Source organism: Lepisosteus oculatus, chromosome 1, assembly GCF_040954835.1.
Source record: "Lepisosteus oculatus isolate fLepOcu1 chromosome 1, fLepOcu1.hap2, whole genome shotgun sequence".
Lineage (NCBI taxonomy): Eukaryota > Metazoa > Chordata > Actinopteri > Semionotiformes > Lepisosteidae > Lepisosteus > Lepisosteus oculatus.
In genome coordinates, this window is record NC_090696.1 from 67,841,362 (window position 1) to 67,862,001 (window position 20,640).

General features: G+C 42.5%; 1 protein-coding gene across 17 annotated transcripts in view; it reads right to left on the reverse strand.

Moving 5' to 3' along the window:
- limch1a (LIM and calponin homology domains 1a) overlaps positions 1–16,355 on the reverse strand; it is a 149,366-nt gene extending 133,011 nt beyond the window's left edge. For 3 of the 17 annotated variants that reach the window (XM_069191712.1, XM_069191711.1, XM_069191708.1), the window contains exon 1: positions 15,692–16,355. In XM_069191712.1, coding sequence (XP_069047813.1) covers positions 15,692–15,781 — 90 coding nt within the window. In that variant the 5' untranslated portion in view covers positions 15,782–16,355. The remainder of the gene's footprint in view (positions 1–15,691) is intronic. The other 14 variants (XM_069191705.1, XM_069191710.1, XM_069191702.1 and 11 more) reach the window with 9 other exon arrangements.
- Between the last annotated feature and the right edge of the window lie 4,285 nt (positions 16,356–20,640).

Genomic DNA, 20,640 nt, shown 5'->3' on the forward strand with positions numbered 1-20,640 from the left:
TCAGACGAGTGCCGTCTCACAGGCGAACATCTCAAGGGTAATGCCTGCACCAACACGAAAAGAGAAGATTTCGGTAAGAAATCTATGAACCACAGATTTTGCCAACAGCTCTGAAACAATTTCTGACACGCGGACCCCTGTTCTCAGTCTTTCCCAGCAGAAGACAGGCCAGGCAACTCCAAGCCTTAATAAGGCAAACCTAGAAACAAAAAATTACAGAATGTAACAAAGAAAGGGTAAAGGAGTTTTCAATATGACAACAAAAGAAAAAAAAAAATCAGAAGGCATTATTTTTGTTAAAAGTAAATCGATAAAAAAAAAAATCAAGCCTCCATTCAGCACCTAGAACCGTCTTAAAAATGAAGTGCTGACAAGGCGCCATAATCTTGAGGGAATCTGTGGTGACTTGTCCACACAGATAAAGCTAGTCTTTGAACTAATAAATATTGAGAGAACAATTAAAGAGGGACCAGCTTCTAGTAAAGAAGACCATCTAATCAAATCCATTTTGTTCGGTTAAACATTTTCTTTCTGGATATTATGGAAGAAGATTAAGACCTTAGGGGCATTGGGTATTGTTCCAGCAGCCATATCACCCTGCAACTCACAACTGGCAGCCCACTGAAGCTCAGCAGGTGTGAGCCTGGTCAGTACCTGGAATGGAGACCTCCTGGGAAAAACTAAGGTTGCTGCTGGAAGAGGTGTTAGTGGGGCCAGCAGGGGGCGCTCACCCTGCGGTCCATGTGGGTCCTAATGCCCCAGTATAGTGACGGGGACACTATACTGTAAACAGGCGCAGTCCTTCGGATGAGACGTAAAACCGAGGTCCTGACTCTCTGTGGTCATTAAAAATCCCAGGGCGTTTCTCGAAAAGAGTAGGGGTGTAACCCCGGCGTCCTGGCCAAATTTCCCATCGGCCTTCATCAACCATGGCCTCCTAACAATCCCCCTCTATAAATTGGCTTCATTACTCTGCTCTCCTCCCCACTGATAGCTGATGTGTGGTGAGCGTTCTGGCGCACTATGGCTGCCGTCGCATCATCCAGGTGGGGCTGCACATTGGTGGTGGTGGAGGGGAGTCCCCATTACCTGTAAAGTGCTTTGAGTGGAGTGTCCAGAAAAGCGCTATATAAGTGTAAGCTATTATTATTATTATGTTAAGATTAACACATGAAAGAAACCTTGGATATTTGACTGAATGGGGTTTATTTGGGGGGGGGGTACCGATGTGGGCCAAAGTGGCGCTTCTAGGGGCATCGGGTATCGATCAATATTTCTATTACATCCAGAAAAATCTAGCAAAACTATTTACTTGGAATGTTGGGGAACGGAGGCCGTTAACCGAAAAAAGGAAGTCAGCGAGTCATCAGCCGTGAAAAAGCAAACGGCATTTTGATTCCACGAATGTCAATGACAATGACAATGGGCCATATACGAACGGAAAAGGTATAACCAAGTTCAACATGGGAGATTTATTCAAATGCAACAGCAGTGGTAACTCTTGATGGATGACAGAATGGACTGAAACTTGCTGTATATAAAAAAAAAGCTTTCAGAAAGAGGAATTGATGCCTGACACTCTCTACCCATTTGAGATATGAACCATAACCAGTGAAGGAGCAAGTTAGCAAAACACCCTAATGATATAATCACTTGCTCAAATCTTGACTAATTATTAGCCAAATATAATCTCCCAAGGCAATTGCTTTGGGCTCCTAAGTGCTCTCTGGGCCAGTTGGTATCATGTCTCTCAGGGCATCTTAACCCTTCCAAAATCATCCTTGTGCCAGGCAACCCACCTTGCCAGGTGACTGAGCATGCAGTGTTCAGACAAGAGTTGCATCAGTCCCATAGTTCCATGCCAAACCCCCTGCTGCAGCTGTAGGGCTAGCAGTGGAAAGTGTCCTGACTCAGACACCTCCTCTCTGTGGCGATACAGCACCAAGCAGAGAGCTGACTGACAGCTCTGGATCCAGACTGAGGCAGTTGGGGGAGTGAGCAACTCTAAAAATAAAAAACGCCAATTCCGTTTAACTGACAATGGGGCTCCACACAGCTTGCAAATAAAGAGAAAACTAACGTGCGACATAAGGACACTATGAAAGAGATGCTGCCAGTCGGGCTCTAATAGGGGAGAGCTGAAGTCAAGCTGGCAACTTTTGTGACATGAAACAGATGCCCAAGTCCTTTAGTGATTACGTCCATCGCTAACATCTCCAGTTACACCGAGCAGTATCGTAAACAGCAATGCGGTGCCGTTTTAACAGTGCTCCACTTCATGCTCTCACGATTAAGAAGGTGGCAGAGAACTGAAATCAATATCCAAGCTCACTATAGGATTTTAGAACGTCCCTAATTAAACAGAAAACAATGAAAACTTTGCAGCCTGTACTCTGCCAGGTCCTCAGTGGTCCTCAGAGACAGTGCGCCAACAATCTTATTGGAACTGAAGGATGGACAGGCTATACCAAACTAATCTTGTCTTTATAGAAACCACTGGAGATATCCCTGACACAATAACACACTCTCTGATCAGCTGAACTGCCAACGTCTGTATATAATTAAAGCTGAACTTATTAACCACTTGATTCTTTGTGTGCATCAAATCGCATCTGATGAGCTCAAAATAGAGCCATCTTTGTTTCATCTAATGCCAGACAGCTAAAGCAAAAGGGTCATTTAGCCACTTCTCCATGAAACTTTCAGAATTACAGTATCTCACACATCTTGGATCATGGGAGAACAAACCAAATATCCTAAATCCATTTTTCCCCCCCATTGTTGAAGCTCCACTTTGGATTTAGAATCCCATTACTATGCAATAACAATGCAGGCTTGAATTCCTGCATTTTTAACATTACATCACTCACTCCAGGTATACTCCCAGGAGGTGATTCATTAACCTCCTGTGGCGTTTTGGACAAGGTCTCTATGGGCACAACCATTGCTTGCAAATTGTAACCAGATGTACTGTACCTCATCTGACACTCAACTAAAGGACACTGTTGAAAGGCAAAATAGCTTAACTGAACTTTATTTCTTCATTCCTGATGCACAATCTCTCACTGCAAGGACAAGAAAAATATAATCACAGAGCCCCACATACTGTACTGTATCATTGGACCCATCATATACTTGACAAACATCTAAACATTCATCCTTAGTACTTCTGACCCCAAGAAATTACATTCTCCGTTAAGAGCCACAATTCCCCGATGTACCAACATAATGTACAAACGGTAACTAAAATTTAAATTTGAGCCAATTCAGGTTGATAAGTTGCTGTTGAGACGTACGTACAACGGGTTCTTCAGCACGACCAGAATACCACTGGCTGTTTTTGAACACACCAGTCAGCATACTGTATGACTACAGCTACAACACAACCTCATCATTCAGCCCTGGAATCACAGGAGCTAAATATGACACTACATTTGTTTAGATATAATTTATTTACCCTTTAATCAAGAACACTTACATAAATTAAGGTTATTGTCAAACGTTTGCTTAAACTGGCATACTACTTTGTTCAAAAACATCTTGGCATACAGTAGTCATAAATAACCTAGTACATCACCTATTCAACCAGTAAATTTTCTAGCTTCTTATAGACATTTGAACTTCCCAGGATTAAGTCTGAAAGAAATATCCTGATTTGTCACGTCATCACTGCTCCAAAAAAAAAAAAAAGACATGGATTCAGCCTTTTCAGGAGGTTATTAATGAATAGAGTCTCTTTAGACAAGTAAACAAATGTCACATTCGATTTCTAATCCAATAAAAGCAATAGAATAAAAATGCCTAAAACAAGTTAACTCCCAACCACAATTAAAAACGCCGCCCACTTAGTAAAGAAAGCAGATTCAGTTTTAAGACTGTTGACAGATGTGTCGAGTCTTTTGCTAAGTCTGCACTGTCTGCAAACAATCCATATTGGACTTGGGTGGAGGTTTTTAAACTTTCATTTATTTTAATGAATGTTTAACTACATCTAGGGACACCAAAGATATTATCAGGACACCTTCCAAAAGCTTTACTGCGAAACCAGCTCCAACAAAACAAGCTAAAGGCCTATGCTCATTCTCTTCTTCCACATTGGCATTGTAGCTTCTGCTTTCACCTTTGAACTGTCACCCTGACCTCTCTGGAACAAAACACTTTGAAGATCCAACTCATGGATGTATTCTAAGAAGACAGCATAGTGTATAATAAAATTTGAACTCCTAATTAAAAATCTGAAGGTTTTATTAGCATAGGAGATAGTGGAGTTGCATGCAGGAGCTTTCTTATTAGCAGTTGCAATAAGACACACTTTGATCCTTTGTCTAACACTAAGGACGAGACATTAAAAAAAAAAGAAAAACACACAATCTCATCTTGGATGGACATGACCGACAATGAACCTCTCCATATGAGCCCATAACAAAAAAAAAACAGGTCCAAGAAAAACTATTTGCAAGAAGTATTGCATCTTGCTTATATGCTATGTCTGAAAGTAAATGAACTCTGTCACTAATTATATTTTACATGCTTTCTACCTATAACATGTATGGAGCAAAGACTAACACTGAATGAATTCTCAGAACACTGCATGATATCCCTGTTTTTCTCTGAAAATAATACATTTAAAGAGATGCTCCTTGTTTTGACTGAGAAAAATTATTCAGTCTACCCAACACAATGAAGGTTTGTTAGACCAGAAGGCGACAGGTAAGAAAAGGCTGTGCTACAGAGTAGGCAGACTCAAAAAGGCAAGCCAGTAAAACAAACATTAAAACATGCTCTTCAACAGTAAGCCATCGCCTTTAAAACACAGTTTACCAGTGATGCAGTTTTTCCATTGTTTGGTACAGACTTTAAGATCAAATTTAGCAGGAGCAGGTGCGATTGTGCTGTACTGGCACAAACTGTGGAAACCAGTCACTGGTTTCCAGATATTTTCCTGTTGAGTTAACCTATTCCTTAAATGCATTTCCAGCTCTCATATAAAAAGGTTGTCATATTCAGCAACCTCGATGTCATTCCGTTGACTCATTTCCAAGAGGGGGGGGTAAAAACGCTATTTTAAGTAAAAGTGATCTTTTACACCGTGTAGAGTTGTCGGGCAGAAAACGCTTGTTCGCAGCAGTCCGACGGTCCCATCTTTAAACCCCATTTCAGCGAGGGTTAAATTGGGCATTCGAACCTGAAACCCCTGTCACACTTACTGGCTGCTTGGATACCAGCTATAAACAGAATATTCCTCTTCTTTGGGATCACAACAGATTTATATTTGCACACTCCCGCGACCAGACCGAGTTAGGAAACATTCCTTAAACGTTTCGGCCGTCAAAGGACGAGGCGTGCTTGTTATCAACTTCCTGCTGAAGAACCTCATCAGTTCCCCTTTGAGCGGTCAAACGGGTGCACCTGGGAGCACCGCGAGGGAGCTGCCACGCGCCGAGCCACCGCCAATATCCAGATCACCCGTGTGCGAGGTGGCACTCATGGCCACTCCGGAATGCCAAGAATCCCAAAGGAACAGCCGCCACTTCCACTTTTAGCAACGTGCCACATGACTGGCCGGCGTCTACAGCCTCCTCTGAGCTGGAACATTCTCTAGCCGACTCGTTTTCTAGTCAGAAGACGAGAGGGCAAAGCACTCCGAGAGCTCAGCGGGGTTTTCCTGTTCACACTACCACCCACGGCCTTCAGCGCCAGTCGGGCCCTTTCCTCTAAAGCTCGGGCACGCCTGGCCTGCAGAAGCAGTGCCGCAAGCAGGCTACAGAGCTCGGCCACATTAAAATGAGCACACCTCGGCGGCACAGGCTGCACACTTCCACTTTCTTCCTCAAAGTTTTCAATACGGCACACGGAAGTCCGCCTGATGCTTTCGCAGCTGATACCGTATCAATGACCCACAGCACGGGGCCCCAGACACTGCAGTCTTTGTATCTGCTCCGTTTTGCGATTGCTAGCACACACTCATCTCTGTGAAGGCTACTCATTTTAAAACTTAACATGGCACTGTAAATGGATGCACACAGTATTTTAAGAATGAGCAGTGTGAACCATGTTGCTCCAGTGAAGATTCTAAAGCAATTACCCGTACCATCCTGGTGTGGGAAGAGTTATGATGAATAAAAGGACCGTGATGGCGATGTAGACTAACAAATGGGATAATGATGAAAAATCAATAAAGAGAGCAGACAGTGTTCACTTCTTTGAAAACATCATGCAGCCCTTTCTAACCCCTGTACTGAAGGGTATGGTATGGGAAGTGCATTAGATCAGACAGCCTGTATAAGCATTTTAAATTTTAAACTCGGCACAGACTTATAGCACGGCTTGGAAATAGTGGCATACGTTTACTGGCAGCAGCAGCAGCACGCTAAATCAGAAGAGGAGGAATAACCTATTGATGAACTTCATCAAGAAGCCCACGTTGTCCAATTCATACAAAACTGCAGCCAATTGCTTCACAGTTGTGGCATGCGTTTCTGCGGCACTACACAGCTCTTGGGACAACGAGCCGAGGAAAACTAAAAGATCCACTGACCGGTTAAAAAAAAAAAAAACATTTTCCCAAAAGTGCATTTGGAGTTTTTGTCCATTAACCAATTAAAAAGCGTAACAAAAGGAAAAATCCTCTGGATGTGGCATAGGACAGAACTCGACAAGCCAAAGTGCCAGACACAGTCATTCTCCACTTGGGACGCTTTGCCAGTTCAATTTGCTTGGCCTAACAGCTGGCCGGAGTGCTTCTGCAGGAATCTGTGCGTGGAACCTGGCCGGCCCTTCCAGAGCAACAATGAGACGGGGGGCGTTTCTTCAGAAAGGCTCAAGGAGCATCAGCTCCAAGCCAATGCAGACCCATCGCAACGTTCTGAGCCTCCAGAGGAAGAGGACGCCACTGCCAACCCCTCTCGCATGTACATTATAGGGAATGAAATCAGAGCATCGTGTCTCGGGAGCGTGGCCAATCTTGATTGCTGCAAGTAGCAAACAGTTGTACAAGTAGCACTGCTGAAGTTAAAAAAAAAAAGACATGAATGGTGAGGTTTTATGTCCATCTCTACACGTTTCCAAAAATAGGTTATCGGACAAACCACATTCACAGCCTCCTGTGGACCACTGCACCAAACCCTGCTAAAACAAAACAGTGGCTCAAACAGCTATATTGAGAGAGCCTTCTTTTTTTTTCCACCCCAGCCCTGCAGATTCAATCAAGTATTGTAACCCATCGGTGAAAGACAAGAAAGCGATTACTTCAGTACTGTGTCCATCCGCGTCCCTGGGCCTGGAAATAGGCTGCATTGTTGTGGAAACAGCACGTCCGAGTCATGAGGCTTCTCTGCCAGAGCATATTGGTAAACATGTACACTTCATGCATAATCAGCAACACAAGCAGCCAGCCAGCAGTGAAAGAGGCCATTCAGCAAAGATGGCATTGTCCTTTCCACCACTGAGGGTATTCGGACACTCTCTTCCATGTGGTCACTGGAAAGCAATGCCGTTTCTAGCTGAACCTTCTAGGCCTGGCAGCGAATGTATAACCCTGACCAAAAGAAAGCAGCAGAACAAAAAGAAACTCAGTCCAGCTCAGGCATGCGTGAGTAAGACGCTACAACGGTAAACCTCCAAAAGACTCAAAGAAATGAATGGAGGGTGAAATATCGGAACCAGCCATAAAGACACCAATTGCAGAACCTCACCACTAAAAACACTAGGTGAAAGAGAAGACACTTCAGCCTTGGCTTCCAGATTTGTAAATTTACTTCATATACAAAATGAAAAAGGCTCATATAAGATTACACTGAAAGATGAAAGGGCACTACAGTTCTGTTTGCAATACATGTAAAGGCAGACCAGTAATCCACTTCTGGAAATCGTTTATGAGCTGCTCGGGGCATATACTGCACATGTGAAAAATTACTTTAAGATTGCTTGTACTTTCAAAAGCTATTTTCTACTTCCAATTTGGCTGGATTAGTTCAAAATTAAGTTTAACGTCCCTTCAAAGTGTTGCGCAATGCTGTTGCATAATAGGCTACCCTTCTGGAGCCTGTAATTTAACTCTGGCCTCGTTAGGGACTCAGCTGTGTGAATCCTCTACTTGTCCTGCCTTTATCAAACCAATACTTATTCTATATCCCATTACATAATGTGCAGAATCTATTTGGGTACCATAAAGCTTTTTTTCTTTTTCCGATACTAGAATCCCTGGTAGCACTACTGCAATATATTATTTCTGTTAAGCACAGGTGCAGGCAGCGAAGATGTTATTTTGGCAGAGACGGACAGATTATCCATATTCAAAGTGCAACTAAAAGCAAGAACACTTATGCGCTCAGTGACAGAAAAATAGCATGAGGGCAGAAATACAGGTCACCGGTATGAACGCATTCAGTCTCTCTAAAAAGGAAAACATAAAATTTGTCCCCAGCAGTTAAAAGCATCCAGGGATCACAGGTGCAAGTGGCAAGCCTTATCGGCACTAAGCTCTAACACATTTGCATCCCGATAGGCTTATTATAAAACGTTAAGCAAGTTAGGCCTTTCCTGCTTGACAAGGCTGCGCACACAAGGGGGAGGTGTGAAAAGATAAAGGCGATGCCAAAAACAATTAACACTCCGCACAAAACCAAATAAATCTGGGTCCCATCCTCTTTTCTTGAGCAAGTCAAAACTCTTTGCTAAGCGGAGTTGGTGGGCCAGGGATATGGTACTCTTCTCTCTAGACCAGAGTTTTGAATGCCCCAGTACGGCGACTGGGGACTCTGACGTGGATCCCAACTACCTAGGAGTCAGTAATGATCCTAGGACACTATGTATAAGAACAGGGATATTAACCCTGACGTCCTATATAAATTCTGCTCTGGGCTTGTACAATCTAGCTTGAAAGTTCCCTCTCATGTCAATTTAATTGATGATGCAATTTCTCCAGATCTGCTCTGTATTAGGGCTGCTGGCTGGCTCGTAACAACTGGTGTGTGTGTCTGTGTGTGTGTCTGTGTGTGTGTCTGTGTGTGTCTGTGTGTGTCTGTGTGTGTCTGTGTGTGTCTGTGTGTGTCTGTGTGTGTCTGTGGTGATGTGTCCAGCTCTCTCTGTCCCTGCAAGGATTCAACTCAGTTCCTCGCAGGATCAGAGCATGCACAGCGCCTAGACAGCAGATAACTCCACCAGGCCAAGAGGCCAGACGCTCTGCCAACGCAGAGTTTTACAATGTCTAAATTTCAGAGGGGGCTGATGATGGCACAGAGCCTTGTTAAAGATGCACTTCAGTGGTGGAAGAAGTGGGTCCCTTTCCTGTATTATAATAATTGCTTACACTTCTGGACACTCCAGACAAAGCTCTTTACAGGTAATGGGGACTCCCCTCCACCACCACCAATGTGCAGCCCCACTTGGATGATGCGATGGCAGCCATAGTGCTCCAGAATCCTCACCACACACCAGCTCTCAGTGGGGAGGAGAACAGAGTGATGAAGCCAATTCATAGATGGGAATTATTAGGAGGCCATGATTGGTAAGGGTCCATGGGAAACTTGGCTAGGAGGCCAGGGTTACACCCCTACTCTTTTCAAGAAACACCCTGGGATTTTAAATAACCACAGAGAGTCAGGACCTCGGTTTTACATCCGATCCAGAGGACGTGCCTTTTTTACAGTACAGTGTCCCCCACATTACACTGGGGCATTAGGACCCACACAGACTGCAGAGTGAGTGCACCCCTAGGTTGATATGGCTCCTGGTTTTGAATTTATATAGTTGATTTCACCTCAGGAAGACTCTGAACAAGGACTTGTTTAATCACAATTATCACCCCCAGGGGAATGTTTTCATTTCTTGAAGAAAATCTCTTGTTCCTGCAGACGCCTCCTGTTCAAGTTATGCTTCAGACTGGATAACATTTTTGTTGCCAACTTGTTGTTTGGCAAGTGGTTTAGATGACTGAAAAAAGTAAAGATGTTTCTATTCACTAGAGTCTCTCTGAAGTAGGCAAAATTCAAGCAATGGAAAAAACTTGTCTTTCGCATACTTGTTTTTAAAAATAATTCCTAGGAATCTTGAGTGTTGAGAGCTCCATTTACTTGAATGCAATTTAATCTTATGAAACCACCATACATCATGTTGAGATTAACTATGAAGCACATACGTCGAGATACAATTAATATTTCTTCATCAAGTTAACTCTTTTTAGATTTGTAAACATATGTCGCTACTGTACAAAGACTAAACATAGTGCAATAGTTAAACTATGGTTTAACGATAAACCAACACCAAACATATCTTAAATGGATCATTGAACTTTTATACAAACACTAATGAGTGGGAAAGACCTGAGTGTGCCTACAAAATACATCAAATACATTTAAGGCAAACAGAGGGAAATAGAGGAGAATAATTGTGTAAAATATCCATCAAATCATTCATTTATTAGTCTTCTCCTTATCTCCTGCACCCTTGTGGTGTTGTATTAATTTATAATACTGAGAAGCTATTTGTTTTACCTCATGTAATGTTTAGAGAACAAGAACTAATAGTGAACTGAAGGAAATTTCACCCAAAAATGCAGACCAATGCCTTCTTGCTCCTGCTTAAAGCTTCTCCAGGAACATGGTGGACAATTCTTTGTGGGGGTACTTTCAGGCTCTCCAGTGACAACAGGGCTGCCAAACCAAAAGTCAACACACATTTTCAAAGACTGGGGTGGGGGTAACAGAATGAAGAGATCATTCGTTGTATCCTTGCACGCTGAACCCTTGCCATTTGCTCAACACAAAGACGTCCTGCGCAAAAAGGGGGAACAAAGATAATCAAAAGCACTTAACAACCTCAACCGGCGAATACAACTCCATTGAGGCAGCATCAAACTGAATCATGACCCAGCCTTAGTGAGCTAGCACAGAGCTAAAATAGAAAAAGGAGCTCCAGTAACGGCATATTTGTGGTGAAACAGGCTTTCAACTAATAATCCATTCTGCTGGAAAAGGAGGAGGAGGAATGGTCACATGTAGGTTTAAAATAAGAAATTACTGAGGATTAAAGGAAACAAAAATGCAACACACAGAGCAAAAGAAATATCTGCAGGCACTTTTCCGAGAGAGGACACTGCAAGCAGAATCATTTACCCCATTTGCAAGACGTTCAACTTAATTTCTATGTCCTACGAAGCCCTACAGAGTCATTTTCACTCTCCAACACAAACAAAGAAGCACGTATAGCTCCTTGGAGGTATGCAATAACCCTGCACGAGCCACAGCGCTTCCCCTCCAACCTTTCAGATTTCCACCCCATGAGATACCGGTCCCAGAGGCTCAACAGCTTCTCAAACCAAAGGGTGCCGCACACTGTAGGCACACCATGTTACTCAAGGAACAGGCACAGTACCTCAGTGGATACAGGAGCTGGAGATGTCACAAAACAGACCAGGGAACAAAAACCAACATAAAAGTAGATGCTGGGGTACAAAGGACGGCCATTAGTACTTTTTGAATAAAGCCAGGCACTAACGGTGTCTTCTGCGCGTCTCCCTCCTAGCACAGGCTAAGTAAATATCAGCTTTGTGCGGCGGCATTCGCCCCAACAACGAAGCAGCGGCGCGCATCACAGCAGACTTCCCAGGTCTGCCTGCGCCCCGTTTTCCTGTTCAACCACACATACCATCTCCAAATCAAGGCTGCTCATTTTTCTATCCCAGAGCGTCGTGCTCAGAAAAGGTTTTTTTACAGCCCTGCATACTAATTCGCCTCTCATGGAATGGAGAGGCAGGAAAGCTGCCATTATTTTGGCAACACACAGCCAGCCCTGCAGTGAAGTGCTGAAATCAAGAACAGGGGGGATTAAGAAGATCATAGCTGTGGGATTAGAGCCTTACTTTCTCAGCTTTAAGAGACAGGGAAACCATACGCAAGTTACACGTTTGAGCGGCTGAGCAACATCTTCCCAAATCTAGTTCTGCTTGCACACCCTAGATAGAAATCCGACACACATTTTAATATCCTAAAAAAATAAAAAAAATAACAGGGTTTTAAGTGAACGTGCTGCTAGATCATTCGGTTACTACCGACATTCAAGGAAAGTGAAAAACACGCAGCACCAGAACTATGTCAAGAGCTGCAAAGGAACAAGTAAAGGTTTATTCCATGCTGAAAAGAGAAGAAAAGAACCACATTTCGGATGTGGAGCCTTCTTTGGGTGCCTGGTTGTGTTTCCTTTCTTCTCTTTTCAGCATGGAATAAACCTCTCCTTGTTCCATGCAGCCTACACATGCTGATACAGCTACCTGCTTGGACGACGTACTGTAAAGAGTTGTCTTTTTTTCTGGCAAATTCTATCCCAAATCTAAACATTTGATTGGTCTAGGCCCTCTTCCCTCGAATCATATGGTTAAACACTTCTGAAAAATATTAGACCACACACACACACCTTTACGCTACCTCCAGTTTAGGAGTGCTCACTTCTATCTTCCAACAGCGAAAAACCACACTTTGGTCTACCAAAGGTATTAGAAATGTTTAGAGCTTGACATGAGAGAAACGGACTATTTATACTCCTCCAAAGCAAATGAGCTCAGGCGTTAATTCAGTTTCCACCACACATCAGTTCATTGCGCAGTTAGCTGGCAAATGTATTAATCTCTTTAAGGACATCAATCCTTTAAAGGATGGACGACAAGGTTCCACTTATTAAAAGAAAAATCAACAGGCACTAGTTGAAGAAGCCCAAAACACTGGCTGCTAATTTGTTTCGACTGAATTGCTTTCTGTCCAAGTGATCCGATTTGTTTTTGTTACTTCAAAGCAGATCAGGTGAAAACAGGCCTGTGGGACAGGTCTTAACAAGGATGGGCTTCTCCAATGCATTATGGAAACAACCCATGATCAATTCAGACGACAGCAACAGGCAGGAATAGGTGAAGTAGAAAGATTAAATTCAAAGTTTTCTACAGAAGCAAATCGTATCGCCACATCTGTGACAAGTTACACAACAACATTAGGGGGAATGATACCAATGACATGGTTAAGGATAAGATTTTCATTTGTTAAAACTATGAAAGTAACTCATTTTTTATTCTGAAGTACTTTTCAACCCTTCCCAAATGCTGAAAGACTTAAAACCATGACCTGGCTCAGCAGTGGCTCTGTGGCTGAGGATATGCGCCTGTGACTGGAAGGTTGCCGGTTCAAATCCCGCAGCCGGCAGAGGAATCCTACTCCGTTGGGCCCCTGAGCAAGGCCCTTAACCCCAGCTGCTCCAGGGGTGCTGTACAATGGCTGACCCTGCGCTCTGACCCCAAGCTTCTCTCCCTGTCTGTGTGTCTGTCTCTCACGGAGAGCAAGTTGGGGTATGTGAAAAGACAAATTCCTAATGCAAGAAATTTTATAGGGCTAATAAAGCCACACACACACACACTAAAAAAAGATTTTCACATGGGGGAGATATTGACCTGTGTCCACTGAATCTCAAGGCCAGCCAAAAACCACCCACTCCTTAAATGTTTGTAACCTGGAAAAAAGAAACTAACCAACATAACCACTTTCTCAAAACAGTAAAATTCTGAGGTGGAAATACAGGCCCTTGAGGACCAAGGCTGCCCGTGCTTTACAAATCCCCACAGAATCAAGGCATCACACTCGCTTGATCTTAAACTGATTATCTGTAGGCAGCTTTAAACTTGACTCAGATCTGATCATGCACTTGAAATAGACAGCCAAGTTCTCAGATACCATTTCTCCAAGTCAAAAGAATTTACTGTAAGTGTTCCTAAAATCAAAGACCTAGAGGAACCCGTCTTGTCCTTGAAAGCTTTATAAGCCTTTTTATAAGGGACACTGTCCCTGCAGCCCACCGCGAGCAAAGTTTTACCCTCTTAGTTTAAATCAATAGACTTCCTGCTAAGTTGTTACAAGCCTTTATAAGCCAGAAGTCCTATAAACCCTACAGCACTAAGGACTTCCAGCACCAGAGTTGTCCACTCCTAGCATACAGTCCTAGGGTAGTGAATGATAGCAACCATATTCCAGCAGCTATTTTAAAACATATAAAACCTGCCCAGAGGACACAAGCAGTGTTATTTCAGTTCTTTCAAACCTTGCAGAAAAACGGCTTGCTCTCTTTCTCTCTCTCCCCAATAGGCAGTCAGCAAGGGGCACATTTTTATTGTAACGACCTCAAGAGGTGAGAGGAATAGGAAGTCCGTAAAAGGGCACCACACAGAGATGATACGTGCAGTCCACTATACTGCATCCATTCTTTCCTAGTTTTGAAGTCAGGTGTACTATGGGACCCTAAACAACTGAAGCATACCAGTGCATAAAATGTAAATGCTTCCGTAACAACCGTCTACGCTTACAAGAGTTACTTTGTAACAATACACCAGAGTCGAGGCTGTCCTCAAATTAAAATAGTTCTGTCTGAATACAAGAGGAGACAGAACTATATATAGGACAGGGTTTTAGAATACTGACAACTAACCCATAGCAAGTATATGTTAACGTTATGCTAAATAGGTTAATATATGGGTTGCATAAAAGGCAAACGTTCCCCGACATCGCAAAAAAGGTACGACAGAGAGCCCAAAAATAAACAGCAGCAGCTAAGCGCTTTTGTTTGATCATTACGTTATCTCCACCACCGGAACACTACCACAGCTGAAGAGCGTTATTAAAAATAGGTCATCACACAATAATCTCTCTATCTGGAAGTTGTGCGCATATCGGTTCAGTGCTTTGTGCTCCCGTGTTCCGCATTATTGATCAGAAAGGGAGCTCTCGGGAGAGAGGGGTAGCTTTTATTAAAAGTTGGGTCTCTTCTCAAAACCGGAGCGAGGAAAACAACAGATGCCGTTATCAATGAAAATATAATCCCCAGTACTATCCGTCAATCGCCTTAGTGGATATAGCCTACGTACTTAGCATTTTTTTTATTCGTCAGCTCTGCCTGCAGTTCATAGTTTAGCAAGGAATCTGTTCAATCGCTGTACACAAAAAGCATGAAATGGACCGGATTAGAAGGTCGACAGCAACACCAGAGTAACTATAGTAACCATATCTTCATTCACTTCAATGGACATGAAGTTTGTCTCAACACAACAACGCAATCAATGGTCACGTACCATGCCCCCCTTTTCTGCGTTTTATAAAGACATTTTACAGATTTCAAACGCGAAATGAGGTTACGTTTTCTGGAAAAAAATCAAGAGAGAATTGCAATGCGACATCACAAAGGGTATGTTTATTTCCCGAAAGTAAACTCCAACTGTGGAGTAAAAACACCCACCATTTCAAAAATAAAGCAATTCATAAACGCTAGCCACAACCAAAGTTAAAGGTACTACCAACTGATGATTGGCACATGGTTCAAATTCTCTCCAAAACAAAAACGCGTTTGTCTGACGATTGTCCCTCTCTAAACTCGCAATGCGGTATAAATCCTTTCCACATGATGCCCCTATTGTTTCGCCAAAGCACAAACGTAACCAAATATTCACAGCAAATGGCAACTTAGTGACACTTTTACAACAGGTGAACGTACATTATTCATCACTTGTTCCCTTAGGTATAGAGTTACTGAAATGCACAGAGAGAGAGTTCTTCGTGTGTGCAGTACGTATCAAACGGGACAAGTGCTTACACAGTGAACTAAACATTTGGCCGCGTCAACTATATAAAATAATGAACTCCCGACTGAAAAAGAACAACCTTACCTCGATCCATTTCTGTGCCTCTTGAAATGCTGGTTCAGGAGACGAGTCCTGGTGCTGGTTGCGCCCCAAGTCTAACCCGGTACTGGCCATTGGCAAACCTTCGCAGAGGCCGAACTAATTGAACTGTTATGGCAATCCTGCGTGAACAGGGAAGGCAAAGCAAATGTGCGCAGAAAGTTCCGAACCCCCTCCGAGATATTATTCGCTAGTGCGGTACTTTCACTCCAAGCTGCGGTTACCTGCCGCCGCAAAAACTGCACTGCGCTGCGCTCGGCTCCTTCAGCCTCGACCGCTGGAAGTGAGGCGCTATCGACACACACTGCAATGTGAGACGAACCAATGGCTAAAAATAAAGCAGACAAGCGAAGCTTTGCCTTCAACCAATGCAAAACTAGCAGCCACCTCCTCCGCCGCCCGTTATCACATGCTCTGTAGTGTACAATCTGACACAAGCAGGCAAGTGGTGAAGAGGGTTTTTTTTTGTAGTCTGACAATAACTAACACTGACCGGCGCTCTAATCTTAATTGCAGCAAATTCAAACCACAGAATCATTTACAATGTTATCGGTCCTGGCCTTTTCATCTAAGAGGGTTCAAAAAGGTTAGCTGGAATTCCACCAAAAAAAAAGACATGGCACTCTCTCAGACAAAATGCCAATCACCAGTCTTCAGCTGCGGTAATTTTTAACTTGATTTTAGAATTAACCTTTTTTTATTGAAAACCAAAGCTAAATGTTATCGTTCTAAAGTAATAGGCCATTCTACTCTTCCAATTCAGTTCTTGCAAGGTTTACATTTCTCTTTGCAACTAACCAACACTTAAAAACAGCTGTTTTGACTTAATTAATTAGTTCAAATAGGTGGTATGAAAATTGAGAGCTCTAAAACTCTGGAGGACTGATGTTGCCCACTCCTGTGACTGCTACAGAACTCTGATTACCTGTATAAATTCCCTTTAATTAAACTACTTGCTTGATTGGCCCTTTTAAACCTATTTCTGTACTGTGTAATCATTGGTTTCAGAATAGTGCTGCCCCAGATGCAGTATAGTATACTGTTTCCATAAACGGAAGAAAACAATTCATTTCTGTCTAAACAATTCTCAATAGGTTACTAGTAATAATGTCCACGCACAGGTGGAAATGATCAACACTCTCTTAGACACTAAAACACTCTGTAGATTCAGATGCTTACATGCTTGAGCAGAGAACTTTAACTCTGTTCCTGGAGAAGCTGAACCAAAGAGCTTTATAATTCAGTATTACAGGTCACAGTTGATTTGTTTAATTAAGTATATTGGAGATACTTTACAGCCAACAGCCATATCACCCTGCAGCTCACAACTGGCAAACCACCACTACTGCTGCTAAGCAGGTGTGAGCCTGGTCAGTATGTGGATGGGAGACCTCCTGGGAAAATCTAAGGTTGCTGCTGGAAGAGATGCTGTGTGTTGTCCCTGTGGTGTGTGTGGTTCCTAATGCCCCTAATGACAGGGACACTATACTGTAAAAAGGTGCTGTCCTTCAGATGAGATGTAAAACTGAGGTGCTGGCTCTCTGTGGTCATTAAAAATCCCAGGGTGTTTCTTGAAAATCTATAGAGGTATTACCCTGATATCCTGGCCAAAGTTCCCATTTGCCTTTACCAATCATGACCCCCTAATAATCCCTCTCTCTGTATTGGCTTCATCACTTTGTACTGCAAAGACAGTCCTCCCCACTGTTAGCTGATGTGAAGTGTATGTGTAGGGTACTGGCACATTATGGCTGCCCCCATTACCTGTAAAAAGCTTTGAATAGAGTGTCCAGAAAAGTGCTATAGAAGTGTAAGTAATTATAATTTTATTATTATTATTTAGCTGTAAAACCGAATGATTTCTCAGCCTCCAAGGATCAGAGGTCTCTTTATTTAACAGATTACTTGTTTATTTGTTTAGGTGTTGCCAGTCTTTAATTTCTCCTAACTGATCTAATATTTAACAGATTATTATATCAGAAGTGAAAAATTCTGATTTTTATTATGTTTATCAGATATTTTTATTTAGTTTCTATTAAAACTATGATGTGTGGCTTGGAAGTTAGCTCTGCTCCTACCTCTTTGCTCTAGGGTCCTGAGTTAGACTGCAATTTATAGAGCCTTTTGTATAGATTTAGCATGTTCTTACAAGGTGTACATGTGGTTTAGCTCTTCCTCCATTTTATAATCTGGATGTATTTTTATGAATCCAAAACGAATCTTATATTATTAGCATTGTTGTCCTCTTTATGTTTCATCAACTCTATTATTGATTTTTTTTTCATTTTCTCATATGGCCATAGGAATTTTAAAGTCATTGGTAAGCAATGTAATCGGATGTCAGTTAACTCAGAAGATGTGTTTGGTTGTGGAATAATGGAAATCAGGATTTGCTTTAAATACTTTGGCAGCCCATATTGTTTCTTTATATACAGACAGAAATTCAATTAAATCACCTTGATTTTATTTCTAACAATAACAAGCTTCACCAATCATTCCCAGTTGATTTGTATTCTTTTATTTATTTTATACTTTAATATGTGTTTCATTCTGTGAGTTCACTTTGACGTTTCCCTGGGAAACAACTGACCACATATCTCGCACTAAAACAAATAATGCGACGTAATTGGATGGACTGAGAAAAGATGAATACTTAAAACATAAAGTAGATGGGCAGAAGTGCCTCTTCTTATCTTACCAATCCTTATGTACTTCTGTTTTCAACGGTAGAGTCAAGAAATCCACAGATTTCCTGATCCATTACATAAAGCCATTGAACTTTCTTTAAAGAAAATCACCCTGCAATTCCCAACTATCAACCCATTGAAGCCAAGCCTGTCCGATACCTGGATGGTACCTGCTGGGAAAGCTAAGGTTGCTGGACATGGGCGGGACCAGTAGGGGGCGCTCACCTTGCGGACTGTATGGGTCCTAATGCCCCAGTATAGTGAAGGGGACACTATGTTGTAAAAAAGGCACCGTCCTTTGAATGAGATGTAAAACAGAGATCCTGACTCCCCATGGTCGTTAATTATCCCAGGGTGTGTCAAAAAAAAGATTAGGGGTGTTACTCTGGTGTCCTGGCCAAGTTTCCCCCTGGACTTTACCAGTCATGGCCTCCCAATTATCTCCACCTATGAACTGGCTTCATCACTCTGTTCTCCTCCCCACTGATAGCTGGTGTGTGGTGAGCGTACTGGCGCACTATTGCTGCCGTAGCATCATCCAAGATGGTTCCATGGATGGCATGGATGGTGGGGCAGGGGAGCCCCCATTAATTGTAGAGCGCTTTAAGTAGAGGGTCCAGAAAAGCGTATTATAAGTGTAAGGATAACTTATTATTTATTACATAAGAGGGATTTGGTAAAGAGATGCCTGATGGCCAAGAAGTTATAGGAAAATAATGCGACGTAATTGCATGGAAGATCTGAAGGCCCGTCAGGCTTAGATAAAGTGAAACTGATGGCTCGGAGAAGCTTCTCACTAGTTTGCAAATATTACATTTTCTCAACTTTTGTCCCTTTATCTCTTGCCATTGCTCATGTAGCTAGAAAAACAGAATGTATTTTACCATCTTTGAGTTCATGCCATTTTAGGCTTGAGTGAATACATGAATGAGAAGCTAGATTCAGTAGCTCAGAGATCCTTTTGCCTGCATGTAAATCAAATGCTGTACTGCAAAGACAGTCCTTGAACCAACTGTCAGACTCACAGAGCGTTAAATTCTCCCCAAGCTGATTGCCACTGAATGCTCAAAAAAGGATTCCATTCACGCCTACAGAGCATTTGTACATGGTGCACTTTATGCTGCTGTGAGAAATACAATTGTGCAGATTCAGTCCAGACCAGGAACTGACAGACCGCTCCAGTTTTTTGTACTAAATTGTGTTCGAGTTTGATGAAATGGATATTATTAATCTTACAGTATAGTTCTGAGTTTGTTTCTATATACTGTACAAAATACATACTGTATTGTATATGCATTTATGTGCAACAGTCTTAGATATTTCATATAATTGTTTTTTTCACTCTGGTTTTCTTCTTTCTGAAAAAAAAAACTGATCCTGATATCCTGATAGATCTGTATTTTGTGGAAGAAAAAGTATCCCTTAAGCTTTGGATAAGTCTCACCAGACTTATCCATTTCTCACCAGCCTTGTGTACTTTGTGCCCATTGTTCTTGATGGATGTGGTCATGCTCTCTCAGGGTGCTTATGGATCACTTATGGACAGACAGTTTTTAAGTTTCTCCACAGATTCCCAATTGAATTCAAGTCAGGACTGGCCCAGTCAAGTACATTCACCTTCTGCTCCTTAAACCACTCCAGTGTAACTTTGGCCTTGTGCCTTGCATCCCTGTCCTGCTGAAAAGGTGAATTGCTGTCCCAGTTTTTGGTCTGAATCAGCTTTCTCTGCCCTTGCTCCATCTGTGTTTCAATCAGGTCTTGACAAGATTCCTAGTCCCAGCTGAAGAGAAGCAAAATTATAACCTAATGACACCACCACTATGCTTGACATTAGGAATGGTTTTCACTGACTGATTTTGTGTCAGATGTAACACTCGGCCTCTAGCCCATAAAATGCCAAGGCCAGGTTTATGGATTCACTGGGATATTGTTGACCCACAAACATTTTCTCCCATTTCAGCCGAAGGTTGAATTCTGCTTGAAGGGAGATCCCCACCTACTTGTCCACCAACAACCACTTAATGCACCAGCCTTGTCTTCCTCAGTGGTCAACCATCACAGAAATGACCCGGCCCAGCCTTGCTTACCTTCCGAGAGCCGATGGGATCAGACTATAATGTGTTAGCAGTGCTGTCATTGCAGTACAATAAAGTTTAAAAGTTCCAAACTCTAGAACATAGTGCACATACAGAACAGCAATTTGTCCAGGCACAAAGACACCATGAGGGAGCAGTGTGCAATGGAAAA